The sequence below is a fragment of the Pelecanus crispus genome, chromosome 5, assembly GCF_030463565.1.
Source record: "Pelecanus crispus isolate bPelCri1 chromosome 5, bPelCri1.pri, whole genome shotgun sequence".
Classification (NCBI taxonomy): domain Eukaryota; kingdom Metazoa; phylum Chordata; class Aves; order Pelecaniformes; family Pelecanidae; genus Pelecanus; species Pelecanus crispus.
Window position 1 is genome coordinate 66,429,977 of NC_134647.1, and position 27,592 is coordinate 66,457,568.

The 27,592-nt window shown below is 44.8% G+C and overlaps 3 protein-coding genes across 4 annotated transcripts; 2 read left to right on the top strand and 1 right to left on the bottom strand.

Annotated features, from left to right (window-relative positions):
* Positions 1-893: 893 nt before the first annotated feature.
* TCEANC2 (transcription elongation factor A N-terminal and central domain containing 2) lies at positions 894-7,074 on the bottom strand. Its single transcript, XM_075711128.1, has 4 exons — positions 6,973-7,074; positions 5,318-5,459; positions 3,777-3,970; positions 894-1,920 (listed from the first exon to the last, which is right to left on the bottom strand). Exons 1-4 carry the CDS (start codon positions 7,072-7,074, stop codon positions 1,732-1,734), a joined length of 627 nt encoding a protein of 208 aa, XP_075567243.1. The 3' UTR covers positions 894-1,731.
* Positions 7,075-7,310: 236 nt separating this feature from the next.
* Positions 7,311-16,187, top strand: TMEM59 (transmembrane protein 59). 2 transcript variants are annotated; one of them, XM_075710437.1, is made up of 8 exons: positions 7,311-7,499; positions 10,124-10,229; positions 12,380-12,474; positions 12,671-12,823; positions 13,073-13,157; positions 13,474-13,558; positions 14,336-14,444; positions 15,214-16,187. In XM_075710437.1, exons 1-8 carry the CDS (start codon positions 7,311-7,313, stop codon positions 15,367-15,369), a joined length of 978 nt encoding a protein of 325 aa, XP_075566552.1. In that variant the 3' UTR covers positions 15,370-16,187. The 2 variants fall into 2 exon arrangements, with proteins under 2 accessions (XP_075566552.1, XP_075566553.1); XM_075710438.1 differs by lacking the exons at positions 7,311-7,499; positions 10,124-10,229 and having other exon boundaries at positions 12,441-12,474; positions 13,477-13,558.
* Positions 16,188-18,238: 2,051 nt separating this feature from the next.
* Positions 18,239-24,458, top strand: LDLRAD1 (low density lipoprotein receptor class A domain containing 1). The gene is made up of 6 exons (XM_075710967.1): positions 18,239-20,133; positions 20,539-20,590; positions 22,161-22,292; positions 22,714-22,851; positions 23,404-23,532; positions 24,313-24,458. Exons 1-6 carry the CDS (start codon positions 20,113-20,115, stop codon positions 24,456-24,458), a joined length of 618 nt encoding a protein of 205 aa, XP_075567082.1. The 5' UTR covers positions 18,239-20,112.
* Positions 24,459-27,592: the final 3,134 nt, after the last annotated feature.

The following is a 27,592-nucleotide window of genomic DNA, read 5'->3' on the forward strand; positions in this document are numbered from 1 at the left end:
ATTACTTGTAAGAAATAAATTGAGGGTTTTCACATCTCTTGCTACAGCCTGGTCAACAAGTGTGAAGTCTTTACTGACGTATTATCCACATAGTCACCACTCACATATCCACCAGTCTGTCCCATACTGTCTCCAAAACACCCAACCATAACTTTCTGCAAATAAAATATCTGTACGCCAGAGCATCACTGTTTTTAGAAAAGCCAGCTGTTTGAAGGTACCATCACAGTGTGTACAGAAAAAAAATGGTCTTGCACTGGCCCAAGCAAACAAAACAGGATTTAGATTTTCTTAAGAGAACCTGCAATTATCTAACAAAATTTAGGGAGTTCAACACCTCAGAGGTAAGTTTCGAGTGTTTCTTCAGCTTTTAGTGTCCAGAGAAGAAAAAAAGTATTTAACAGGTCCACATAATGACACTCAGTCCTGTTTTAGGATGAAGACTAATTCAGTTTTCCCACTGCATTATTTGTCCTTAAGTGACTCTACTGAAATAAGAGTGCTGACCACAACTGATCAAAAGACACTTCCTTATGGTATATTAGACTTCAATTCCCATGACTATGAATAGGCAGGTTTCACTCATCCCCGTATTTGGTTGTCTCTACCTCGATAACTCAGCAAATGGTTTGTGAGCAGTCCCTTGTGTACGTACACACACACACAGAGAACAGAGAGCACTTCATCACCTACCAGTAGAGAAACACTGTGCCTGTCAAAGCTGTAATAATAGCTTCAGGAGAACAAGATGACTTATGGCACTAAAGAAATCAGAGCAAATATGAGATGCAAGATTTCCAGTTTTTAATAACTAGAAGGAATTAAAAGAATAGTTTGTTGCTTAAATTTGTTCACACATTCATCCTGAACCATGTTCCTTTTGGAGGAAAAAAGCCTTTAAAAGGAGTACTTTGCTTACAACCTAATTTTATTTAGAAAATTCATTTCAAGTTTTTTTTCATGTTACAGTTAAGAACAAGCACCACATTTAAATCATGAGTGAGGTATGGAAGTCTGAGCGAGCTGCTCATTAAACAGTGGAGGTATTAGATAGCACCTATACTCCAGGGCACTTCGATTTTCACCCCAGGGCTTTAGAAAATGCCCACAACCGTAGGATGACTGAGCCTATAGAATGGTGGAGAGCAAGTTATTGAAACCCATTTTGCATCCAACTCTGGAATGCAGCAAAGGAGAATCACCTGGCTTGGCAAAACAGCTAGCTCTTGCCACAGGCAAGGCCCAGCTGCAGCAGACATGGCTGACTTAGGGTTAACTAGAGTTTGCAGTTATCCACTAGGAATCTCCTCCCATGGACCAATTACCCTCAATTCCCAGTATTTCCTACCAGCACAGCACAGAGCTGCTCCTTTATGTTATTCAACTGCTTACACCTGAAGATCCACATCAGGGATGGAGCTAAACTGAGGTATGACAAAAGGGCAGAAGTGAGAAATAGGCGAGTCAGCAAGGATGGTTTTGTAGCAGGAAAATAAACAGCAGAGTAGAAGCAACTTTTCTTGCAATAAGCCCACATGGATTTCTACCAAGTCAGATTTACAGCACCACTTTCATCATTAGTAGTTCTTGTCTTCAGCAGCCCTGTTCATAGAGTGGTGCCAAGTGAGTCACACCGTCAGCACTTCTGCACTCCCCTCACGACAGAAAGGGCTCCCAGTTCCACAGAGATGTAGGCACATGAAATTCTCACTCAGGATCAAGCACGACACCTCACTTTTTATGGCTCTGTACAAACGCAGGGACAGTGAGCGTGCCAGTCTTGACTTCTGCTCGGATTTCAGGTTTGTGCTTTAATGAGAAGACAAGAGCTCGCACCATTCTGCGATACGGTGCGCTAATGAGACGGGAAGAGAGATGAAAAGCTTCTCGCTCAATATTTTCAGCCAGTGGGTGATCAATCTGAAAACAGCAAAGTATAAAATTAGATCTTTACGTTTAATAAGGAGACCAACGGATTGAAATTGGAGTTTGGTGCTTTTCAGTGTTTCTTCATTAATCAGCTTAGATTCAAGGAAATCTACTTCCCATCACAAGCGTAACAGGAAGAGCAATTTAATTCCACCCTAGCAATTAAGGAACAAGGCAATGTGGTCAGTAGCAGGGAACATATCCACATCTCCAGCTGGGTGGCAGTACTTCGCCATCACAACAGGAAACTAATCCGCAACTAGCTTTGGGTATCAAGTTCAACTGCAATTATAAGCTACGCTGTACTGTCTCCATAAAGCTCACTTTTGATCTTGCTGATATAAGGTACCTTGGATACTATTTTAAACTTCATTCCAACAGCAACTCTAAGACATGCCAAACACTTGGCAACTCTGCCTGGTGCTATAAAGGGAAATGTGGGCTCTCTGAGTGTAGAAGGAGGTGTAATTAAGAATGCAGAAAGGGATTTGCTAAATGTTAATTATGTAGTTATTGCTTCAACATGTGCCAAAACCTGTAATTTAGCACAGCTTAGAAAAAAATCCCCCACCCATCAAGAAATGGTTTTAATTTCACTTCTGCTTTTTGTGATGGGGAATCTCCCATGCTTTGCATGCAGGTGATTCCAGCGTGCCAAGTAGTATTCCTCCAAGATCTTTGCCCACTCTGTTTTGGTTACCCATCAATAAATTGCTGCTCTGCTGGGCAGCACTAGAAGTCCCTTAGGTCCATTCAGCTCCACCCTCCCTTCTCCTCTTTGTCAGCCTCTCAGGTGTCCCTGCTCCCCATCTGCTGGACCTGTATGGCTCCCCTGCCTATATGTGCTGCTGTAAGCTCCACTTACACATAATGGTGGTAGCTGCAAGCCAGAAGGGTAGTTATCTTTGCCATGCTTTCAGATGAGTCCTGTTCAGAAGTGATTCTGCTTTACCCAATACTACTTGTTTTAGGGTGCTACCATAGCCTTTTTGTCCCATAGGTTCACACTTTCCTACCACTCTTATCACCATGCATAGATGTGCTTTCCAAGAACTAAGCTTGGCCCAGGAACCTGGCAAAGGTGAGCTCCCACCTTTCTGATGCATTCCCACAGCAAACCATCCTTTTGTGCTGCCTCAGTCCAGATGGACTGGAAGTTGGAGACATCGTTCTCACAGCTAGCATACACATAGCTTTGAAACTCTTGAGTGCTTATCACTTGACTTGCCATTTAAAGGATAATTAATGAATAAATTAAAAAGCATAATTATTATGGCATTTCATAGACGAAGCAAACTAGTCATTAAGCCTTACAGCAAAGCCTTGTTCATTTACTCAAAGATACCTGAGGGATCTGGTATTTATCACCACTTTATATACTGTCAACCTTGCCTCTCTGTTTTTGCAATAGATTTAAATTTACAAATGTTTAATTACTTAAATATGAAACACCCAAAAGGTCCCAGTGTTGCTTTCACAGCTGTTAAGTAGTAGGAAAAACTTTACGTTCTATTAACTTCCTCCTTCTCTTGTAGAGTCCAACAGCAGTAGATACACAACCATTCTGTTGACTCGTTATGTAAATGACAGCAAATACACCTTACTTACAATTAGCATGTTTACTCGATTAACAACCGAAAAAAAAAAGTTATCTACCTTGAAAACAAAGTTTCTTATAAGTAGGGACGTGCAGCGAATCACTGAAAATAGGAACAGATCATCTGGCCCTGTCCCCACTCTGCAGGCAGGACCAGCTTTACAGTAGCTATGTCTGAAAAAAGGTTTGTTTAACTTGTTCCTACAAGAAGTAACTCTCTGAGCCAAAGACAAATGGATCTGAACACTACCTCTAGACCCAGAGCTTCACAAAGCAGCTTCCGCGCATTCTTTCTGAAAGCCTCAGTCTTGGGATCGCTCCTGACCTCTATTGAGGGCTTGTTTGAATGGTCTTTGACGAAAGTTCGCCACTCCGTGTAAATATCTTTGGCGAGGCTGGCCACATCGTGATCTGAATGTTTGCGCATCTTATTCACCGTGTGACCTGGAAAACAGCAACAGCTCCTTCAGCTTTGGTAGGTGGACAAAATATAATGGACACCAGTCAAACCATATTGGTGCTAAAGCAGCCACACACATTTTTCATTCAGGCAGTGTCAGCAAACCAACTAGAGCATTGACACAAATATAAATACAAAATTATTAGGAATGAAGCCTGAAGTTCTCACTCCTTGACTTCTGCAGTGATTTTTGCCTGAGCAAGTAGCAAGGAATCGACCTAAACATGTGAAAATTACCTTCCCAAGTCACCAAGGTTTGGAGAGACATTTATGTAATACAGGCCTATATTAATTTTCTACGCAGATACTAGGTCTGGTGAAAGTTTGTAAGACTGGCCTACAACAAATGCTGTTTTTAAACTGAAAACCCCTTTAAGGAAGCAGATGTTGCTGGTGATGGCTATAGCATTTTAACACGCAAACATCATGGTGACTCCAAACAGAATCTTTGCAATCGACAGGGCCTGCAAAGAGGGTTTCCTCTGAGAGGAGTCAAAAGAGACCTTCTTCCAGTGGGGTATTTCTCTCTGACCACTAGCACTGTTGGCCAGGAGATGTCACTGTTAGGCTTCGGTGGCTCTTCCAGCCAAGCCGTGTTCAGTGGGAAAGAAAATCTCGGGAAAAGCCTGAATAAGCTGAACATGGCAAATGAAATGACAATTCAGAAGTAAGGGGAAAGAGGCAGATCACACCTCCTTTTCTAAGGCAAGGGGGGCTCTTTGAATAGATATCCAGCCGCTCTAAAGGCAAACAAAGGCCAGCACGACCATCTCTCCCGCCAGGATGCTCTCCTTAGACAGGAAAGGCAGGGACCATGTGGTCTCACAATATCCCTCCCCCAAGTCCTACAGAAAAGAGCCAGACATAGGGCTGTAGTTGCATGGAGCTGCCTGTCTGCTGGGGATTTCTCAGTGTGAGGATGCAGTAGGCAGTTCTGGGCCAATCTGAGAAGAATTTCTCGCATGTTCAGAGGATTCAGCCAGGTCAAATAGATGAGCCACGTCTTGGATGGCAAGAGAACACTCCTCCATGCCCCTGACGGATCGCAGGAGGAGGATTAACACACACAGGTGCCCAAAAAGAGCTCTTCAAAAATTTGACCACAGAAGGGGTGATGCAGTATTTGGTAATAAGCAGGCAAGCTGGGAGGAATTAGAGGATAGCTGACTTTTTCAGTACAAGCTCTGAAAACTGCAGGCTGGGTAACAACAATTTTTTACTGGCAGCTACGCTTGTTTCTTCAAAAGTCTGCAAATTGTCTCTTTTGTACTGACAAGCCAAGCAGACACAAGACAGTCTAATATTCACAGTCTAGATCAGACAAGATGTACCTATTTTTGTTGAAAGTAACACTTCCTTGGAAGGTATTTTTTTCTTCAGCTCCTCTAAAGCTTCGATCAGATTCTCTTTCGCTTGCCCAGGAAGCTCAAGCATAGACTTCCATCGTTTTATGTCTTCCACAACCACAACTCTCTGGAAAAGAGAAAAAGCCATTAGGAAAGCAGAATATTCTTATTATAAATAAGGACACTGGCTTCATCTCAGCTAATGGGGCTGTTATCAACACATGAATTATTGATTATGACATGAACCAGAGCACAGAATACATGATAGCTCGGAATGATGGGTACTTGCTTGAGATTAGCACCCTACTACAAATCAAGATGGAATTAACTAGAAAGCAAAGTGAGATGCTTAACCTTGGTCTGCCAAACTTAGGGCACGTAACAGCAAATGTCTGCTAGAAGAGAAGTGTTTTGAACTTAAGGAGTCCATTGTATAAATGTCTCTTAATAGAAAATAAGAGGGAGGCAGTTAATTATCTTTAGCAGCCTGGCAGAATCTGAATCCTGCTCAGATTGGCTTTAAATTTATAATAATGACAGCAGAGAGAGAGAAACAAAGCATTAGGGAGCATGAACACAAACTCAAGTACACTGGCCATTCGCACAATGTTTTTCATCCAAACTGGTTTTGCCACAAGATGTTGACAACCCGCTGCAAACAGTGCAAGTCTCATATTTCAGATGTCAGACATCTTGCAAAGAACCAGCAATGGTCAGACAGCCGGGGCACTTTATGCGCCATTCTTCTGCTTTCTGCCTTACATTAATAAGCTATTCCATACAGCAAATGTTTTCCTGTTCTGTTTCTACAAAAAGGTGGCAAAGAGGGGCTCAGCTCTTATGCAGGTTTCATGCAGGACCACCGTGCAACCAACAGAAGGGCTCTCCTTGCTGGGGAGAGAAGTGAGCCAGCTGGCAGTATCAAAGCTGGTGGTGCCAGCTGGCTGAACTCGAACTGAGTGCCCAACTTGACCCTACACCGCACCAAACGGGCAGGAAGGACCCATGCTATAACCCATCTCAGTTTAGGAAACCCCTTTCAATGCAGCAGAGCCCTCTGCACCTTTCTAACTTCATTTCCTAACGCACCCACCCCACTCAGTGAGGATGCCACCTCAATGCTGCAAAGATTTCAGTGAAGAAGTGGAACCACAGGTGAATCCCTGCGTGGACGCAGAGTGACTGCTGGGAAGGTGCACTGTGATTAACACCTTCCCCGTCTTCCCTGATCATAAAGGACATCAGTTTGGATTTAATTTACAAAACGTTCCTCCCGCTGTCACCCCGCACCGCTCAGCTCCATGCAGAGGCAGGCTGGCGGCCTGGTGCAGGCCTGACGCCCCTTCTTCTGTCCGAGGCACCCCAGGGCCAGCCGGCTGCTCCTGGGGTGCTCCCGCCACCCTTGCACACAGCCTCTGGGGAACAGCACGGCCCTGCCCCAGCGCAAGGCCGAGGAAGGCCTCACCTCGTGCCCTCGAAGGCAGCAGGCCCCGCAGCAGCACCCGGTGCCGCGGAGTGAAGACCTCCCCTCAGGCCCGGGAAGCCGGGCCGGGGCGGGGCGGGGCGAGCCGTGCCGTACCCCACCCCACCCCGCCCCGCCCCGCCCCGCCCCCCAGTGCCGGCGCCCGGCGGTGACCTGCCTTGAGGGACTCGAGGGTGGCCTGCCGGTAGGCGCGGGGGGCCGGCCCAGCCCGGCGGGGGCTCTCCGGGCAGCGGGCCCTGCGCACCACGAACCGATCCATCCTCCCGCCCCACCGCCCGAGGGCGGTGCCGCTGGCCCGCCCTCCCGGAAGCCGCTGCCCCGCCCTTTCCGCCGTGTAGTTCCCGCCGGAGGCGAGGCCCTATGAGATGGCTGGGGCTGCCCCGCGGCACGGACTACATCCCCCAGCAGGCACTGCGCGGAGGCGACGGCGGGGGGGAATCTCGCGAGAGTCCGCTGGCAGCCGCTCTGTCAGTGGGGGCCTGCGGGAGGAGGAAGATGGCGGCGCGGCGGGGCGGCCTCCTCTGCCTGCCTTTCGCCCTGGCGCTCCTGGCGGGCGGCGGCAGCGCTCGGGCGGCCGGGCCGTTGCCCGCCGCCTCGTCTGAGGCCTTTGACTCCGTGCTGGGCAACACGGCGTCGTGTCACCGCGCCTGCCAGCTGACCTACTCCCTGCACACCTACCCCAAGGTACGGGCGGGCCCTGCCTCACGGCTCCCCGCGGCGGCGCTCGGCCCCGCTCCCCTTCTCCCTCCCCGGGGAGCTGGGCTGCAGGGCTGCGGGCAGCACGGCCCCGGCCTCGGCCTCCCCGGTGCCGCCGTCCCCTGGCCTGTCGCTTGCCCCTCTCCCCCCGCAGGCCCTTTTGCTCCAGAGTGACAGGAAATAGGCGGGATTTTCTCGGGCAGGAGCCCTTTTCGAGGCATGTCCTCGCGCATGTTTTCTCAAGCAGTGTTGGACGCGTCTTTAAGTAAACATAAACATGAAGGAAGCTCATGCTCGCAGTGCTCAGGTGCAGTCAGGCCAGAACAGCAGCTGCTGTTCTTCCGTGGCGTTTCTCATCTGGCTTAGATTTTCTTCCCCTCAAAGTAGGGAATGCAGTGGCTTCTCTAAAGATAGATACCTCATTTTGAAAATAGATGGTTAGGCTGCAGCTTGCCAAAGAAATGCTGCTTTCAAAGTATAGCTTTGTTGGTGCTGGGTACTTCTGGGGGATTTGCTGCTTTTTTCCCTCCTGTTCCTAAAGAGGCAGCTGTAATTTGTCTTAGGCTGTTCCATACTTTTGGGCACTAAAACAGTGCTGTGTCCATGACAGGTCAAAGATCCCAATTCAGGGTGCTAATGTGGCACTTGGATATTGAAAGATGAAGCATAAATGATGAGAAACGAGCAGCTTGTTAGAACCTTCAACCTGTGTTTTGATTTACTTGCATGGAATTTTTTCATCTCATGATAAGATACTGAAATAGTGTCTAATGGGAATCCAATTTCATACTCCAGAGTTTGCTGTTGGTTCAAAGCTTTGTAAACCTTTAACTACTGGTTTGAATTTGAACAGTCTAGTACCAAAAATCTCATCTTTCCTGGTTCTTTCTTGGCAATATAGCTGCAGCTATGTAGCAGGTTGAACTCTGAATGATGGGAGCTCTTAGCCCATCTTTGAGATTTCACAAGGGCAGCAGACAAATGGAAGTGGTGACAATGTTGGGTAGTAGGGCTTTGCTTTCATGTGAAACTTAGGTCAGATTTTGTGACTCCAGCTGATATTGGTATCCCCACAGAGGGAAGTAACGGAGTTCTGTGGAATACAGATAAACTTACATCTGTACTTACGGCATTTTTGGTGCCTTCGTGATAGTGAGGAGAAATAACTAAACCTGAGAAATTAGGACTAAATGTTATGCTAATATATTTCCATACCGTTTTGGTGCAATGCTCTTGTTTCTATTAAAGGAGTCTTTCAAGTTCAGGGAAAGCTGATAATTCTGTGATTTTTACTGTACTTTTGAATTCTTTGTTGTGTGGTGTTGGAGCTGTTGAATAATACACCCATCTCTTCCTTTACATTTAGTCTTTGTTCCATTTGTCACAAAACTACCAGTTGAATTGAAGGAAATTGTTTTAGTTGTCATTGGAAAGTAAGACAAGCTTCATTGAGACTTCCATGGAAGACTGCCATAGAAATCTGTCTGATAAAGCTAATTCTGTCTGGATATCAAATTACAAAATATGTTTTCTGCAACAGCATAACTATCTTAGCCACCTTGTCAGTGTTGTTAGATTTAAGTTTCAATTTACATTCACAGTTTTCTACTTTTGTGCCTTTAAACCGTGTGAACTTGTACTCTCAGAGACAAACAATGCCCAGTTAATTTACAATAGGTTATACAGAAGGTGTGGTATGTTTGGTTTTTGTTAAATTAATTCAGAGTCCATTTTCCACCTGTACAGCAACTGGCTGCAGTCATTTGGGTGGTTATGTGGTTAGTGGTTTTGATGGGTCTGATTCATGATAGGGTGTGATCATAAGTAGGAGCGCTCACATAATAGAGGCTGTCTTTAGTTCTGCAACGTGGAGAGCACTATGTGTGGAAAGTGCACGTCCATCCCTTTGGTGTTGTGGACAGAAGAAATACTAGGTGTAGGTTTTCTGTATTTGGATAATTTTAATAGTTGCCGTGAGGAAGGACTTTTCCCCTTCAGTTCGATATAATAAATAAAAATGTGTGTTTGCAGAACTGGTTTAGCAAGTTACCAGTACCCTGGTTAACTGCTTTAGTACATCAGAAGATAATATCTTATTTTGACAATTCTGTTGTAATTCTGATTAGAGTCTGGTACATACATTGTAATATGCTGTCAAAATTAGTTTTTCCTGTTGGGTTGTACTGTTTAAGTTCTGAGATTGAAGACTATCTACTCTTTGTAGGGTTAAATGTCAGTAAATCTTTTACAGCAGTATCTCTTATTTTTAAAAGCAACACTTTAAAAAAATGTGGTGCAACTTTGCTTGTGAGTTGCAGCACAGGAACTACAAAATAGAATTTGCTGTTCCAGGTCTGCCCCATCACAGCATGAAGAGCTCTGTTTGAAATATATCAATAGTTTTATGACAGTGTTAAAGAGCTGTAGCTTGGTTTTATTTCAGATGATCCAGAGTGTCACATTTAGCTGGCTTCTAGGTCTAGTGGAGGGAAGGAGGGTGGTGCTCTGGTGGGTGGCTTTTTATAGCACTTCAAAAAAAAAAAAAAGAAGTTTGTTTTCTGACAATTTCTTCTTGAATGGAGAGATGCAAGCCTTTTCTTGTGCCTTCCCAGGAAGAGGAACTGTATGCGTGCCAGCGAGGCTGCAGACTGTTTTCCATTTGTCAGTTTGTGGATGACGGCATTGATTTGAATCGAACCAAACTGGAATGCGACTCTGGTAAGATATCAGTACTCCTTCAACATCCCGTAACGTGGAGACACAACAGAGGGAAGAGCAGGAACGTTTGAAAGGCTGTTATTAAATTGGTGGGATTACTTCAGTTGCTTTCTGGTTTTAACAACTTCTTAAAGTTTATGTACAGGATAATAATAATAATAATAATAAAAAAATCTTAGGGAAAGGTTGTCTGTTCTCTGTGAGTTTCTTCTTACCTGATCCTTAGTGTTGCTATTTTCCTAAGTTTCTTAAGTATCATCAGTGTCTGTAGACAAATTAGAAAGATTTCATTTTGCTATAAACTGTCATAGAAAACACAAAATGGCTGGGAAAAAAATCCAGTCCAATTAACACTTTAATAATTCCATGTGACAATCAGTCCTATTTACAATTCCTGACAAACTTGTATATAAAGTGAATTGTTCAGACAGAGTAAGAACACAGATCTTAATACGCTGTCTGCCTTGTAACTTGTGGTCTAGGCTACAGCCTGAGGTTTACCTACAGCTAAACTCTTGGGAATGAGGTATGTGTTTTGTTTGAAATAGGCCATTAAATGCTTGTGAGTAATTGTCGGGTTATCTGTGTTAGAGCAAAAATTTCACAGTGAAGATGAAATATGTGTACTATTGGCAAATTAATACTGGTTTTGGAATTGCATAGAACTTTCATCCAATAATATTGAGGCAGCTGATTCACAGTTTTATTCAGAGATTAAGTGGGACGTAACCACCCAAAGCAGGAAAGGTAGGAGCTCTCCGTCTATATTTCCAATACAGTTAAGCACCGAGCCAGCACTCCAAGGAGGCTTTTATCCTCTCAGTAGCTCGTAAAAACAAGAGGGCTAGTGGCTAGCTCAGAGAGCTGATGGAAGGCATGCAAGTAGAAAGCCTGACATGCAAAGATGCTAATGTGATACAAAACTGCATTAAATACTCTAGAAATGGGCTAATGCTCTAGTCTGTCATACACTGTGTGTAGCTGTGATACAGCACATCAATCTAGTTGTCAAACCACACAAGAAAGAGTGCCATAAAAAGGAGTAATGTAGCAATAGACCACATGTAGAGGTAATTGAACAGTTGCTTACTTTCTGGTTTAACTCTCCTTCCTGAGGCTGTTGTCTTTTGCTGGCTTATGTTCTGTAATCTGTTACACTGGTTGGTGCCCTGACTAAGTATTCTGTGCTTGGCAAGATACATCTTGGCTGATCTGCTCAATTCTGTCTTCTGATGCCTCTTTCTGCCTACAAACACTAGTTTGGTGGCAGTTTTACCACGGAATTACTGTTCAGGTGCTATAAGCTGCATACTCAAATGTTTTGCTGCTGATGTCATGCTGTTCTTAGCCTTTATGATGGTCCATTTGTTCCTGTGGAAAACTGGGAGAGCTACTGTCCTCTGTGTTGCTACTTGGTTTTGAGTCTTTGGTTCAGGTAGTACTGCAACATTGTCCACCTAAGCTTTAGTGTTTTGGGGAAGAGCTATGCCCATGTATTGTCTGCCCAACATCTCCATGGGCAGAATAATGTAAATTATTCTCTCTGAATAATTCAGATTTCTTGGTCTTTATGGTCTCTAGTGAACAATTAATAGAAGCTTTCTGTAGAACAAAGAGTTGGCTTCATTTTTCATTAAAAAATTATTCCATAATACTTTCAGTGCAGTTTCTGTATTCCTCACGCTAGCAGGAAAATGCTCCTTTGGTTTTCCTGTGATACCATGACTTCTGCTGTTACCTCTAAGGGATTTAATGGATGGATGGTCCCTCTATTCTTTGTAGGATTCCAACTCTGTTCTCTGAGGTAAAAACTCATGTTTTATGTGATATGTAGAGGAAAAACTATAGTGGTAGTGGGAGGATCAATGAAAAAACTTGCATCCCTGAGTTTGTCCAGGGTAACATTTCTGATCAGTTGCTCTGGTTGCATTCAGGTTTCAACTACCTCTTCTGTCTAAGCTCTGATTCCTTAATCTTCATTAGACTTCAGAGCAAATGCTACCCTTGGAGTGATTGCCATCTCTTTCCCTGCAAATGGGATTGTCAGTCTTTCAACTGCTGCTTTGTTTCTGATCCAACTTACACTGAAAATGTTTTCTTAACTAAAATGCAGAATTTATCTTCTCATTTGGGAAACTTCTTCCTTGCAGCCTGTACTGAAGCATACTCCCAATCTGATGAACAATATGCTTGCCATCTTGGATGCCAGAACCAATTGCCATTTGCTGAGTTAAGGCAAGAGCAAGTAAGTAGATGACATGTTTTTCAAATACCACCTACCTGTTTTCTGTTCAGTGTGTCTTCTCTTTTTTAAATTCAAATGGAAGATAAACCTTCCTAAGGACTGAAATCTAGACATGGGGCGACGGGTGATCAAGAGGATGACTTCTGTTCTTTTCATATAAAAACAAATGGAAAACCAGTTAATGTTATGTTTGCAGTTAATGTCACTGATGCCAAGAATTCATCTCCTCTTTCCTCTGACACTGGTGAGATCATTCTGGAGTGACATGATGGATTCAGCTCAGAGCTTCATAACATCTTCATGGACTTTCTACCTTCAAGCAGATGATGGCAAAATTGTCATATTCCAGGTGCTTGCCTTTTTTATTGAGATTAAGGTGTCTTGGCTGCTAAATGTTTAACTCTTCTCCTTCCAGTCACAGAAAAAGACTGTGGAGCAGTATTTCACTGCCTTTAGGGCCAGTGCAGGGGAAAAAATTCACACTTACGTGTATGGTGCATGTCTTAAAGTTAACTTCTGTATTAGTTCTGAAAATGTAAATTATTACAATCAGTGGAAGCCTGCTAGCAGGATCTCCTAACTCCTTATTTTGTTTTAGTCAAAGCCAGAAGTACAGTATGTTCCACAGCTTGACCAGGAAACTGGAGACACAAGAGGATCCTTGTCACTGAGTAAAACAGCCTGTAAGTTGTTCTTGTACTTCGGAAGAGCAAATGCAAATGTTCCCTGTCATGCAAAAACAAACAAAAAAATTGCAGGTGGCACATGAAACCAAATTTTTAGAAAGCTGAAATATAATTGTTTGCTGTGTAGACTGCACTATGTACGCTTAGCAAAGTCTGTGGTAGAAACTAAGCTCTGCTGGAAATAGAAACATGCAAGCTAGGGCCATTTTAAAAGCTTCCTTTTATGCTCTCTATATAGACAAATTGTGTGGCATTTGGGTTGTCTCTTCCTTTTATTGCTTTCCTGACAGCTGTTTCTGCTGTTGTATTTCAGCAGACCTACATCCAGGAAGTTCGCAGACATATCGAGGACTTTTTGAAGAGCGAGAAAATGACAGCTTTTTCAAGTGTCTTTCCATGTATGTATATTCTAGAATGTCCATACCTAGTAAGGAGGATAATATCCTTCTCTGTCTATGGGGGCACTGTTGTAAGATCTCGAAGCGCTACAAGTCTGCTAGGTTCAGGATGCCTAGCAGTTAAAATTGTCTATCTAACTGTTTGTTGTTGCTACTTTTCCATGCTGGCCCCATGTTATTTGCAGGCTATTCTGCCAACTTTTGATTCTCCTTTCCATTTCAAGTGAACATCATATTGATAATTTCCTATGCTGTTTTTTGAGTGTGTTCTGTGTGCTATTTAATCAATACTGTGTTCTTTAGCTCTGGATATGTTTCAGGGTAAAGCACTTGCTTTGTATTTTGTTTTGGGATTGTCTGATATGAAAGACACTGTTGTGTCTCATTTCCAGGCTGAAAATACCCGGTATATCTTTACTAAAGATCAGCATGTTGGTTCTTCTTTCCCTTACTCTGATTACTTTCTCCTTAAAAGTTTACACATGAAGGATCAGTGAATTGCACCCTAAATGTGTAACAGAAAAATCTGGTTTTAAAACTGTAAATGGGAGGATGCTTAGGGCCAAATAAATGGAATCCAGCAAGTCTTTTGTGTCTTTCAAGTCAGATACTAAATAGGCATTAGAGTACCCAGGAGTCTGAAGTGGGCCTTGTAGCTGGAAGAGCCTACAGACTAGTGAATCAGCAGGAAATGCAGCCAAATTGAGCCAAACTTTTTAGAGGGTCCAATGTCTTGTGTTCAGTTTATGAAATCTAGTAATGTTCTTTTCATTTCAGAAATTCCAGTTGGATTTTAACCACTACGCTCGTCCTGTCAGTGTTGGTGCTACTCTGGATTTGTTGTGCAACTGTAGCTACAGCTGTAGAGCAATATGTTCCATCTGAGGTAACTCTATTTTATAACTTACAATATTTTGAATTTATTCATTATATTACTTTTGTGTTACAGCTGTCTAGAGACTAAGAAACATTTGGGGGGTGGTTCAATTAGAGTGTTTTGTTGGGTTTTTTTAAATTTTATTTTGCGGATGTGGCTAGCAAACCAATTTTGTTATTTAAATGTTGATTTTATAGCTGAACAATTCTTGCTCATTCCTGCGGCTGATAGGTGCTCTGAGCCTTACTCAGGCAGCCCAGATATGATGTCTTTTGGTTTGTAGAGCTCTCCTCTCGACAACCTTCAGATTACTCTTAACAAATGGAGGCTGCTTCTAATTTCTCTGGGAATAAAGCTATACTGAGGGTTGGATGGTGTAGGTGGAACCCAGTATGGGTTTAATCCAGGAGGATCAATAATGAGAAGTGACAGCATATTATCGCTGAGCACAGAGAGTCTAATCAGAGAGGAACTGGCTGAACTAGCATCTCTAGTGCCCAGGGAGATCCTGCACTTCTGAAATAAGCAAGGCTCATGGTATTTGCAAACTAAAGGAGCTGTTACGCAAGCACTGTATCTACTGTTGTTCTGGCAGATTTAATACATTTGTTTTGGACTCAAATCTAGTTCCATCCATGAATTTCAGATGTTACAGAAAGCCTGGGTTAACTTGTGTTGAAGGGCTGCAGCCATCAGAACCAGCAATGTAGTTGCATAATGAAATGCATTTTATTCATGGAGAATCTTTGTCTTAAAGTAAATTGTTTAAATATTTCAGAAGCTGAGCATCTATGGCGATTTGGAATACATGAATGAACAAAAACTGAACAGATATCCATCTTCTGCGCTTGTTGTGGTTAGATGCAAGACTGAGGAACATGAAGAAGCAGGACCTCTTCCTACAAAAGTCAATCTGGCTCAATCAGCAATATAAATAGTGCTCCATTGGATCCAATAGACTAATTCTAACAGAGCTAGCAGCTCCTGATTGTTTGTGGTGGTTCTTCAGATAAGAAGCTTAGCAGCCAGTCTTTAAATGCAAATAACGTTACAGAATCAAGAAATGTCATGGGATTTTGTTTTCAACTAGTAGTGAAGATTCAGACATCTTGAATTTATGTTTGTTTCCAGACATAATCACTTTTCACTGGTGTTTGCTATGTGTCTTTTTGCTTACAAAGGCTGTAAGCATGCTTTCCATATTTCTGCCATGACATTTTCAAACTTATTTGTGTGTTCTAGGATGTAATGTGTACATTCAGAGTTAGCTTTGTAAAGGTATAAGAAATTTTAAGTAGGCAGGAGATGCCTTTTTAGTGTTGCACTTTCTGTTGTAGTTAAGAGGAAAATATTATAAAATTATCTGCTGAATTTTGGTACTTGTTAATGTCCATGCACAAACAACCCTGTCTCCAAAAATAGAAATATATTTTTTCTACAGTGTGGCAATATCCAAGATGGAAAGCATTTGTGAGGTACTGTAGGCTAGAACGCAGTTTGTGAAAGATGGAAACTTTGTTAAAACTTATGGACATATCCTTTCACACACTGAACATAACATGGTCAATTATTTTGTCAAAGTTTGGCTTTTAAGTCTTATATTGCTTGTAAAGTTAGCACCTATGTTTTCTGAAGAAATTCTACTTTCTGTTCTTGATTAACTATCTAGTCTTGTAACTTCATTTACAGAAACAAGTTGATTCCTGAGAAATGAGAACAGACAAATAAAACCAACTGTATAGAAAATGTTGACTATATAGCTTTTTGCTATGGTTAATTATTGACCGGAACATATTCAGTATGAAAGCCTGTCTGCAGCATTCCTCTCATGGGCAATGTGACCTGATTTTGCTATATGATTCACTAACACAACAACAACTAACAATGTCCCTCATATTTCTGATTTATTTTTTGTGGTTCTTTTCTTTGAGGAGATTACTATATGCTGGTTCCCATAGCATTGGGGTTGGGGGTGTATGCAATTTATTTTAAGGTCTCTCTAAGTGTTTGAAAGCTGGCTAGAATGCATGATCTCAGACTCATGGTCATATTTTGTTGATTATACAGAACTCCATTGAAGGTTTAAAAAAAAAAACAAACACCAAACAAAACCTCTTCAGGTTTTGAATTCTGGTGAGAACTAGAGATTCTGGAGGATACAGTGTTAAAGCTGGTTCAGTAGTCATTTCTAATCGGCTCTAAGGCTGATGGTTGCGTAGCTACAGGTGGTGGAGCCTTGCAGGGGCCATGAAGCAGGAATGTGCATTAAGTGGCCTGTACGGTGCTGCTGAAAACCCTAGCCCAGAAGCACTCAAGCAGTTTTTCTGTCAATGAGGTTTAAGAGCTTTAAGCGATGTTTGTTTTAAGCAGGCTTGTATCAATGTGCAGAAATTGCAATTTGAAGTCTTAAATTAGTGGTACCTCTTCATGCTAAAGTCTTCAGTGGGACAACTCGCTAGCCCAGAAATTTGGGTGCCAGCAGCCATTGACAGGTACCTTTGTGTGTAGGTGGCATTACTGCAAAGGCCTCAAGCGTGACTGTTGATGTGAAAATCGATGGTGTGATGTTTTTGGAACACTGTTCACTTGCACGATAGCAGGGATGGGAAATCCCTCTGCCTGCAGTAATGATTCAGTTGAGATGTGCATTTCTGCTCACCTAGTGCAAACCTCAGTATACGGCCCTGTTTTGGTGCAGGATGCCAGTGTTCCACTTCGAGTGGTATCAAATGTGATGTATGCAATGGATGTTCAAAAATTACTTTGTAAATATGGGCTCTACTTCAGTAATTATTGCCTGTCATCTTAGCACTATGTTGTTCAGGATTGCCTTTCCAGAAGAGACTTCAGCAGTCCCAGTTTTTCTAATTACTAACATGGAAATGTTTTCAAGTCTGTTAAAACGTTCTCCTTTACTATTACATGTAGTTACATAGGGAGTGTTGCAGCTTCACGAAAACGTGGCTATTTGCCTGTTTCAAATGTGTACAGTAAAGCCTCTGTCATGTTGATGACTTGATTTCACAAAACTTTCTCTTCTGAAACGTTTTGACTTTATTGCTTACGTTCCTGGGTTTGAGTTCATTTGGCTTTGTATCTGCCTATGACAAAGGGAGAAAACTCAGGAGATGTTTTACAGGTTTTGTCTTTTGTTTGCTGTTTAATGACATTTCAGCTAAGTGATCTGTGTAGTGAAGCCAGTGATTTAGTAACCTAACTGCTGTTAGGTCACAGGAAACTGTGCCTGTGGCAATCTGTCACTTGGCACTACTGTTTCCAGAGTGAGCCAGAGTCTGAAGAATTTGTTAAGTGTTGTACTTGTAAGCTCTTGTCAAAGTATCTTCCCTCAGTAAAATCAGATACTAGCTAGGCTGCAGTAATCGGACTGTTTTTCAAGATTTCTAATCTAAATGGACTATTTAAGCTATCTTGGCATTTGACTTTGCAAAATGGCTTGGCCCACTCATTTTTTGTTAAATGTTTGACTTCCTGATATCTTCATTTTCAGAGGCTGCAATTTTGGTTTGATCTCTGCCCAGGACCTCTGTTTAAATGAAGGGCCTTAAATTATTGAAATTGCAGGAGGAAAGCATTTTATATTCTCTTTAGGCATGTGTTCAATTGAACTTGTGTTGGATTTTAAAAGGAAATATCTTGACACAAATGAGGCAACCCTCTCAAGTGTGTGCAATTCACTGCTGGCAGAAATAGCCACAGTACATTTGGCGGGGCTTGGACAGGGTTGGGGGTTTTTTTAGGTGCTAGAATTAACAATAGTCTCCTGTCATACCATATATGTTAATCTGTGTTCCCTCTTCAGCTTCTCTGATCTTTGGCAAAGATTTTTTTTTTTTTTTTTTTTCCTTCAGAAGGGCTTGTTTGTGTTTGTTACCTCATTCTCATGAACTCATTTTTCTGAACTAGCGGTCTTTGTGGAGTAACTGTTCTAAACCCCAACTGCCTGGTTGGCTACAGCTGAGCTTGATAATCTTGGTGCAGGAAGCAGATGGTGGTAGATGTCTGGTCATATGGACACTTGCCTGTAAGAGTGGATTTACTCCTCATTTTAAATGTTTTCATCATGGATTATTTCGTGGGGTGTGGATGGCTAGCCTGCTTGACCTGGCTCTTACATGGGACTCTTAGCAAACTCACAGTTACCTAATAAGCTTTTTGAAGGCTCAAAATAGTCCTTGTGTATTAAGTCTGATTAGAAACTAAAACTTCCTCTTTAAAGATAAACAGATCCAGAACTTAAGATACGCAGGTTTTCACCCTTAATCTGTCATTCTTCCGTATTGTAGCAGGTGCCCAGACTTGCAGACTGTTTGCTACTTGGCATTTGGTGTTTTCACCCAAAATTCCCCTCGGAACAGGAGAGCTTTCTAGCACCAAGTTTAACAGTGACGTATTCTTGTGAGCAGCTTCTGCTTTGGACAAATTGGTGTTGCCATGCCGAAGGAGGAGCTCCTACGAGACTGTATTTAATTCTGGCTGGTCTGTGAACAGGCGAGTGCAGGGTTGGCAGGTGCCCTTGTCAGGAAGCCTGGATTAACTCAGTGTTAATGTGATCGAGAATGAGTTGTATGTGTGGGGACGGAGAGGGAAGTAGCTGTAATTGTTCCTCCATGTTGGGCATTATTTGGTGCTTTGAATCAATTCAAGGCAGCTGTCTTGGGGCCAACTTACAGGCAATATAGCTGCCAGCTTCTCCTCTGAAGCCCTGGTAAGCTAGTTTTGCTAGCGCTTGGGGAGGAATTGTGATCTGTGAGGTGGCAACAATTTGGAGGCACTTGAGTCCTATGGACCCTCCTGCAAGCCATAACACAAGCTCCTCGAACACTTTATGCCAGTGCTTTTTCTCCCCCCTACCCCTCTGGCAAAGCTGCCTGCTCATGACATTTTATCCTTGAAGCTGCAAAACTCCACTCTGTGTGTGCTGTGCTGAGACCTGCAGCCAGTTTAGAAGGCTGCAATCTATTTGTAAGTTCACGTTAGCTACAGGCTGAGCTGCTAAGACTTACTGCAGGCCTGGAAATTCAAGTATGCAAGGAAAAGAGAGGACCCTGGAAGATTTGCTGTGCCTGTGCTTGTTGCCCAAGCAGGAAACCTATTCCAGATGGTTGTATCCTGCACAGCTCTGCTGAGATCTGGTCATCTTGCAGGAGTCTGGGCTGATGCTGCTCTGAGGTCAGTGTGTCAGCTCTGTCTTGGGAAGGAGATGGGGAGAAAGGAGACTTGCATGAAGATGATCAGACTCTCTTCCCTCAAGTTTTTGTCATGAAGGGGGGTTCTCCCTGACTGGCACCAGGGTAAATGCAGTCGGCATCAGCTAGGGATGAGTGTTCATCTTCTGAACTGGTGTCAGGAGTGGCAGTGGGGTTCTCTGCATCCAAAATCTCCGTGTCCTCTATGATTTGCCTAATGACCTGTTGTGAGGCCAAGATGGAGCCAGGAGGAATGAGAAGCAAACCAGAAACCCCACTTCCAACCGGAGCTGGAGCACGGGCTCGGCGCTGCTTTCCCCATCCTCTCCTGCTTGCATGCCTGGGCAGCAGCACGCTCCTTGCTTTCCTACCTCTGTTGGATTTGGTATCCTGGTAACATCGCTCCTGTTAGGTGCAGAAAACTCCCTGCGGTCCTCTGCGCTGCTGTGAGGGCTGTAGCTCTGGGAAGCATGAACAAAACTCATCCCCAGGTACAGTCCTTCTCTTCAGAAAAATCTTATGTGCAGCTGTTCCCTAAAGTACATGTGTTCTTGATAACATTGTTCGTCTGATCTCTTTATCACTGGTTTCTGTGTGATTTTGAGTTGTTTCTACTTAACCTAATACGATACAAAAGGAAAGTATTGATATAAAGCGCTGGACTTGCATTAGTGTTTGTTTTACAAATGGGTAACTAAGATTTAAAAGGTGATCTGATTGATTGCTTTGTGAATTAAATCTAGGCCACGCTTCCACCGAGGCAATTTTTGCTTGTATGTAAAAATAAACGAATACATTATATATTCCTGGGTAAGAGGGCATGGGAACTAGAAAGGCATATGTTGTGTGGTTACTGCGTGCTGCTTCTGTAAACAGTCTTATTCCTTTCCTTCTAGAGAAATGGTGATGTAGCTACTTTTGATTCAGCAAAGTCCTCTGAAGAAAGAGGTAACGAATAAAATGCAGAGCTTAACATTTTTATTATTAAAGTATAATTCAGTTGAAACTATGTATGTAATGTAAAATACAACCAGTATTTATGGTCTGTTGAGACTGATTCCCCTCTGCCCCCCTTCTGTGTAGTGAAACGTCCAGACTATGAAATTAATAAACTTAAAGTATTCTTTGTTGGCCTGCAGTTGGCAGTCTTGTGGTATAGTAGCATGATAGGTAATCCTTGTCTGTCACAGAAGGGCTCATAATGAACTTGCTATAGGCTTTCTATATGTTTTAATACCCAAACTTCAGCAAATTTTGTCCATATTAAGGAGGAGAAGGTGAGATCAAACAATATCAAACCTGTAGAGTGGGTTGCAACAGCACTTCATCACTGCCATTATTTTCTACTTGTGTCTGTTTGCAACTGTTGTGCATACTGGTCAAAGGTGTTGTCTTGTAGACACAGACATGCTGTAATTCACCACTTTTCTTTTATGCTGACATGTTATGCGTTTGATTCCTGCTCAAGCATGACAGAGGGGGTGGTTACTGCAGCTGGGATCCCTTTGCCGTTGAGTAAAGGCCGTGCCTTCACTTGCGTTTGTACAACACAACTACTAAGTAAATATGAAGCACAGCTAAGACCAATTCTAACTTTTCAATCAAAGCTCTTTAAGTTCAGAAATACCAGAATTCAATTATACATGCAGGGTTGTCTTAAGTGACCAGTTATGCGTTTCTCAGATGACCGCATTAATTTTTTTTCTGTTGGTCTGGAAATACGAAGGAATGCAAGCAAATACAATGTTGGTTTAGAGACAAAGCACTAGTGCTGCAGGGAGCTGAGATGAGGGCAGCTGATCGGCATTGCTGTTGTGTGCGCTGCTGTCGTGTTGCAATGACTGTGGGTTGGGCCTTTAGCTTTTGGATTTGGTTTGATTTACGTACGTGAGTTTCTGAAGGTTGGAGTCCCTGGAAGGTCGCTGCCCTTTGTACCTCGGAGATGTCTTTGGGGAGGGAAAGGGCTGTTCTTCAGCCAGTTCTCACCATTTTGAGCTGATAATTCAGCCTCATTCTGTGGGAGCGTTAAAGTCCTGGTTGGGGCAGCAAGCCCAAAATGCTGTAAAATGAAATTTTACCTCTTGAGGAGTTTTGTCATGGGCTCTGGTAGGGCACCTTTCCCAGCCTTACACCAACCTGCCCTGTGTTTCAGCTGCTCCCGCTGCGAAAAGGGCATTGGTGTCCCACGGGGTCAGGCAGGGGCTTGGCCTTCTCCACCCTTCTGCATCTGAGTGCGTTGGGTGGGTTTGTGCCATTCGGTCCCGGTGCTCCACGACGGTGGCACGGGCTCTTCCACACTGCAAGCAGCAAAGTTCCCTATGAGGAGGTGTTTAACATTGGAGTTTGGCTATTAAAACTCAACTATCAACCCCAGCAGGCCCTTGCCCGTCCTGCATGCAGAGCCCCCGAAACATCACCCTTGTGGCTCTGTGCTGTTCCCCTCCAAAACACCCCGACCCCGCTCAGCCCTGCCTGACCCTTCCCCTGCCCCTCATCTCTCCCTCTTGCCTCCCAACAGACTGCTGCCAGCCACGCCGTGCCCGCACGGGCTGCACGCGGAGACGTGCCTGCATCTCTGCCGCGGCACTGCTCGTCCTCGCTGCCGCCGTGGGCTTGGCGGTGGCGCTGGGACTCCTGGCACATGCGCCAGGTTGGTATCCCAAGAGTCGTTATTTTTTTTGGTAAGGGATGCAGAAAATGATGTTGCATGAGAAGAGCCTTCGTGTTCATGACCATGCGTGAAGTGGTGCTTCCCGGCACAGACCGGGAGGAAGAAAAGGGACCGGCGGCAGGGTGGTACAGGGCTGTGTCAGCCTTGCACAGCCCAAGTCCCCACCAGCTGTTCCTTGGCTCTGGTGTCCTCTATAGGGCTGTGTTAACTCTGGGTGGCACAGTCATGCTTCAGACTACTGGTATAGTTTTCAGACTCTGCCATGAACCTACCAGAAACTTGGCCCCTGGTTATTTCCAGAACGACAAATGAACTTTGGAAATCCCCCTTTCTTCCCCTTGATCTGCTTCTCATTCCATGAAAATGTTGGAAAATAAAGTATTTCTTGCTTTCCCGTCAGTGAACCGCTTCTGTGCAGCCTCCAATAACCGGACAGGCTTCTTGTGTGATGACCGAGCGACTTGCATCCTGGCCAGCCAGGTCTGTGACAGAGTCAGAAACTGCAGGAACGGAGAGGATGAGCAGGAGAAACTCTGTGGTGAGCAGTTTTGTTGTGACTGTTCTCCCTGCACTGGGCTTCCTGTTGTGAGACAGAGCGGCCGGCATTCCTCTAATCCTGCTCCGTGCTTCTGGCCACCTAAGAGAGCAGATAAACCTGGTAGATCCGTTGTAGGGCAGATGCTGAGAGATGGCACTGCCCAAAACCCAGCGGGAGTGCCAGGAATCAAAGACTCCAAGCTCCTCTGATCTTCTTAAGGTTTTGGGTTTTTTTTTTAAACCATGATGCAGTTTTCCTCCATTGCTTAAGCTGTATGCCTACATGGTTAATTTATTGTCCAGTTACCCTGGAAAAAAACTCATTAAAGTAGAAGCCTGGGGCACCCAGACTCTGCTTCCAGCTCAGCCACGAGCATCCCTTTCCCTCTCCAACCGCATCTGCAGCATTCTGCATGCCCTGACACCGTACAGGGAAGGACCGACTGACCCCCCCCCCCATGACAGCAGACTTTGTTGGCTGCCATCCCCATTTTAGCCAGTGCATCTGTGCCTGGTGGAGTTGAGCATGTGTCCTCTGTGTGTCCCCTTGCAGGTGACTTGCCCCACAGCCTTCCAGGATACCTGGTTTTCCGCTGCAGTAACCCCATGTACTGGGTCTACGCCGATCAGAGATGTAATGGGAAGAACAACTGCGGAGACTGCTCTGATGAGATGGGGAGCTGTAAGTCTCTTTTCTGGTTACTGTTGGGCGAAAGGTCTTTTCTGCTGATGGATTGAAATAGATTGTACAGGTGTGGTGCTCACTGATGCTGCTGGAAACACCTGGAGGCTGGCATCCACTGCTAAAACACAAAATATCTGGGAGTATGAACCATGTGGGCTCCATCCCATCAGCTGCCAAGGGCTCTGTGTCAAAACGTAGTGGCAACTGAAAGGGGAAAGGCTCCATGCTTTGCTCCCAGCCCCAAAAGTTACTCCTCTGTGGCTTGCTGAGCATGGAGCAGTTTCATCGTGATGTGCAGCTGTAGGCAGCAGTGATCATTCAAACTGGCCTTTGGTTGTTGGTCAGGAGATGGGTACGTCTCTGAGCCAGGAGGACTGAGTGTGCCTCAGCAGCTTCAAAGCCATCTAGATCCTTCTCTCACTAAAATGAGCAGCAGGTTGGTTCCTAAGTCACCCTTGTGGTTTTGAACCTCAGGCGAGATGTGCCTGTATCAGCAGCTTTCTCTAGAGTAGCTTGCTAAAAAAACAGATTACATCTAGTTGTTCCCCCCAGGATGGTATGTCTACCACGAAGGTCATTGCAATGTCACGCTCCCTGGTTGTCTCCCACAAGTAGCATCAAGCAAGTGTCCTCTTTGGTGGGTTCACAGACTCAGGGTCATCACCAGCGGCTTTTCAGTAGCTGCCAGGGATGAAAGGGTAGCTACCTGTGTAAGAAAGGAGGGAAGGGGTCAGTGCAGCAGAAGCATTTCTGTTCCCTGTTTTCCATCCCTCCCAGTGGCTGCCTGCCCCCCGTGTGGGTCGGAGTGGTGGAGCTGCAGCCCTGTGCTCTACGAGTACTGCTCCTGCATCCCCAGGAGGCTGTGCCGGGACGGTGTCCAGCACTGCCTCAGCTGGTCCGATGAGTATATCTGCAGACCCTGAAGTCTTGGCACCCAGCAGCACTGGAGACAGCAGGGTGCTTCCTGCATTGTCACCTTTAAGCCTTTGTGTCCTCCTGCTCTGCCACCCGCTCGGGAAGCTCCAACCCAAGCAAGCCCTCATCAGCAGTGCTCTGACTGGCACAGAGTGACACTGAACAGGGATGAAGTGCTGCGCTTCTAGCCTGTGGCAGCCCATGCTGCAGGCTAGACACCAGCTGTGGGACACCTTCACAGGTTCTCCCGTCGTGTGAGGGTGAGTCCTTTCTACATGGGCAGAGCACCGTCTTGCAGCATTGCCTCGATAGCTCAATGGGTTGTGTGCAGGCTGCTGGAGACTACCAGATACTGTGTCTGACCAGCCCTGGGCGAGGGGCTTCTCCAGTATGGCAGGCTGCAGGCAGCCAGATGAAGGGACATTGAGGACTACCCTAAAGAGCAGGAGCTGTGTGAGGTGAGCCTTTCTAGCCCTTGGGTTGGCATTTCCCTCCGACACGTCTTCACACTCCTGATCTTCGTGGGCAGGAGGAGAAGCCTGTGTTTGTGTTCAGAGCACGTCTGCAGATGGTTTCAGCAGCGGCTTTGAAGGCTCTGTGTTGATGCTCCCAGGGTGCTTCCTCGGGAACCTGGCGCTGAGAGTGACATGGTGGGGAACTGCTGCACAGGCCACCCCCCGCACTCTTCTCAAACCACAAAGGCCAATGTAGAGAGCGTAATGGCAAGGAAAACTGAGGTGGAGAGGGTGCAGGGTTTGTGGGGATAAATCACCGTGCCTCTGTGCCCATGTAGCTGTCCCTGCAGGGCAGGGGCAGGGAACTGGCACATATATAAAATGGACTTCTCTCAGGGCCATGCGGTTCTGGAGCAGCAGCTCAGCAGGTTGAGAACAGCCGTGGGGCTGGGATGAGTTTGCACTGAAATTGGCAAGGAAAGGCAAAAAAAAAGTTGCAGCCTCGGAGCAGAGAGCAGCAGAAAACCAAGTGCTGCAGCTGCTCCCGGGGTGGTGTGGGATGACACAGGGTCTGTTCATTGCTTGTTCCGTTCCTCTGCCAGCAGAGCAGGATCAGGCAGCCAAACCTTCAAAGCATTCCTCAGAATATAGATACGGACGTGCCACTGAAATTTAAGAAAGATGTGGTCTTTCTCTGCTCCTTTGAAAAGTTCATCTGTGTCTAAAACATCATCTCTGAGAAAAACCCACATTTACAGTGAGTGCCCTTACTTTTCTAGGCCCAAAATAAACATCAGGCAATATTCTTCCCACCCATAGGTCATATATCTTTAAAAATAAAGCCCCATTTGATCATTTCCTCTCTGTCCTGTGATCTGCAACTCTGCATGTCACCATGGCTTTTATCAACGGTGAATGTTTGTTCTAATTTGTAGCTGAGATACAGCTATAGATGAGAGATCTTTTAAAAATAGCTTTACTGTATTCTGACTCATACTTCACCTAGAATGAGATGGCAAAACTCTGCATAATGGAACCGGTACTACAGGAAACTTTCAAAGCCACATTTAATAACCTGTCCTTCTCCATGCCTGGCTAGGATGGATGGCTTGCTTTCTCCATGCCTGTAAAACATTACTGCAGTGCATTCAGTGCTGCAGCTCAGAAGAGAGGTTACAAGTTTTCTAGGTAAACATTTCTCACTTGCAAGCCTCCAGCCTCAATCAAAGCCTGAAATAGAGATGTACATTTTCACTGGAGAGTCACAGACATCTAACGCTTCAACAAGGCTGAGTCAGGGTTGGTAAATAAAGTCTGGTTTATTGTAGTTGCTGTTCTGGGGCAATCAGTGAGGAAGTCTTGCAGCATTTCTTAAGAGGAACTCAAGGAAGGGTGATTCAGAGGCAGCGCTACTGGGCAGCCTCTGTTTCCTGGGGAAGAAGAGCTTTCCAATTCAGATGGGGTTCAGCCACAGACTGTTTGCCTGTTCCTTGGCTTTGAAGTGGGAGGACACACAACAGGCTCTCTGCACTGGGAGGGGGCAGGTGGGCCACATCTGCTGCGTGCTTCTATGGGGCAGCAGTCAAAGGAAGGTGGGAGAGAAGGGGAAGAATCATCTCATCCCTCATGATGGGAACTATGTATGGATAACAGAACAACTGTAGTTGGTAAGGATTGAACTAATCAGCTGTTAAAAAAAAAAAAATACAGAAGCCCTCATGCTCAGCATAGGGCGCAGCCAATATGATTGGTAAAAAAAAAAAAATTGTTCTGTATCAAAGATATTGGGACATCCATGACTTCCTGGAGCCTCTGATGTTTGCTGTGGTTGGGAAGAGGATGCTGGTTAGGCTGACCCGTATGGCAACTGCTGTGTTCTCCCAGTCCAGTGTTTGTCGATCATTGCCACAGCTCATCTCTACCAAGTTGTAAGATGCTCCTGAGGGCGAAGAGGAAGGCGTCTGGGCATGCAGTGTGTGAATGCGGGGAGTCAGACGTTTGTGCTTGCTATGTAGGAAGGCTGCTTCTCCACTGCAGCAGAGGTCAAGTGGTGGCTTCCCTTGGCTGAATGGGGACAATGTTGGGATCTGGGAATTCTTACTTTATTGTGAGAAATAATAAAGAAAGCAAATACCTGGCTTAAGGCAGGAAAAATTCTTGTGCCACCTTCTCTCTCCTTCAGCAGGAGGGTGAGGAAACAGAGGCAGGCTTAGGGGGTGCAGAGGACATCCCTGGCTGGAAAGAGGAAACCAAACACACTCCCTTCTCCTACAAAGCTTTGTAATTGAGCTGAACCACAGAAACAAATGGGGTCAGGAATGTGATCTCTGCATCTAAGATAGCCAGTAAAGGTTTACTGGTGACAGAGGCACTGACCTACCCGGTACGTGCAGGGTAGAGCCCCAGAGTTGCTCTCCAGCTCATGTCCCTGTATCAGTTCCCAGTGAGCACTCCTGGGATGCTGGAGCTGTGATTAATGGCCCCAGGTTAGGAGAGAGGAACCAGGGCCTCATCCTGCTCTGGGTTTACACCTGTGAAGAGACTAACCAAGAGAGACGTGGGAAGTGGCAGTCGACCGGCAGCAAGACTCAGAAACCAGCCTGGAAACAGCCAGGGGCGCAGCGGGCAGTTTAAGCAGGCACTTGGCTGAGCCTATCTATTTCAGGGTGTGTCTCCTCCTGTAATTT

Coding starts and splice junctions, on each gene's coding strand:
- TMEM59 (XM_075710437.1), top strand. CDS start 7,311: ATGGCGGCGCGGCGGGGCGGCCTCCTCTGCCTGCCTTTCGCCCTGGCG. Junction 7,500..10,123: donor CCCTGCACACCTACCCCAAG/GTACGGGCGGGC, acceptor GTGCCTTCCCAG/GAAGAGGAACTGTATGCGTG. Junction 12,824..13,072: donor GCAAAATTGTCATATTCCAG/GTGCTTGCCTTT, acceptor ATTTTGTTTTAG/TCAAAGCCAGAAGTACAGTA.
- LDLRAD1 (XM_075710967.1), top strand. CDS start 20,113: ATGAACAAAACTCATCCCCAG. Junction 20,591..22,160: donor AAAGTCCTCTGAAGAAAGAG/GTAACGAATAAA, acceptor GCCTCCCAACAG/ACTGCTGCCAGCCACGCCGT. Junction 23,533..24,312: donor CTCTGATGAGATGGGGAGCT/GTAAGTCTCTTT, acceptor CATCCCTCCCAG/TGGCTGCCTGCCCCCCGTGT.
- TCEANC2 (XM_075711128.1), bottom strand. CDS start 7,074: ATGGATCGGTTCGTGGTGCGCAGGGCCCGCTGCCCGGAGAGCCCCCGC. Junction 5,460..6,972: donor CCACCCTCGAGTCCCTCAAG/GCAGGTCACCGC, acceptor TCTCTTTTCCAG/AGAGTTGTGGTTGTGGAAGA. Junction 3,971..5,317: donor GTTACTTTCAACAAAAATAG/GTACATCTTGTC, acceptor GCTGTTTTCCAG/GTCACACGGTGAATAAGATG.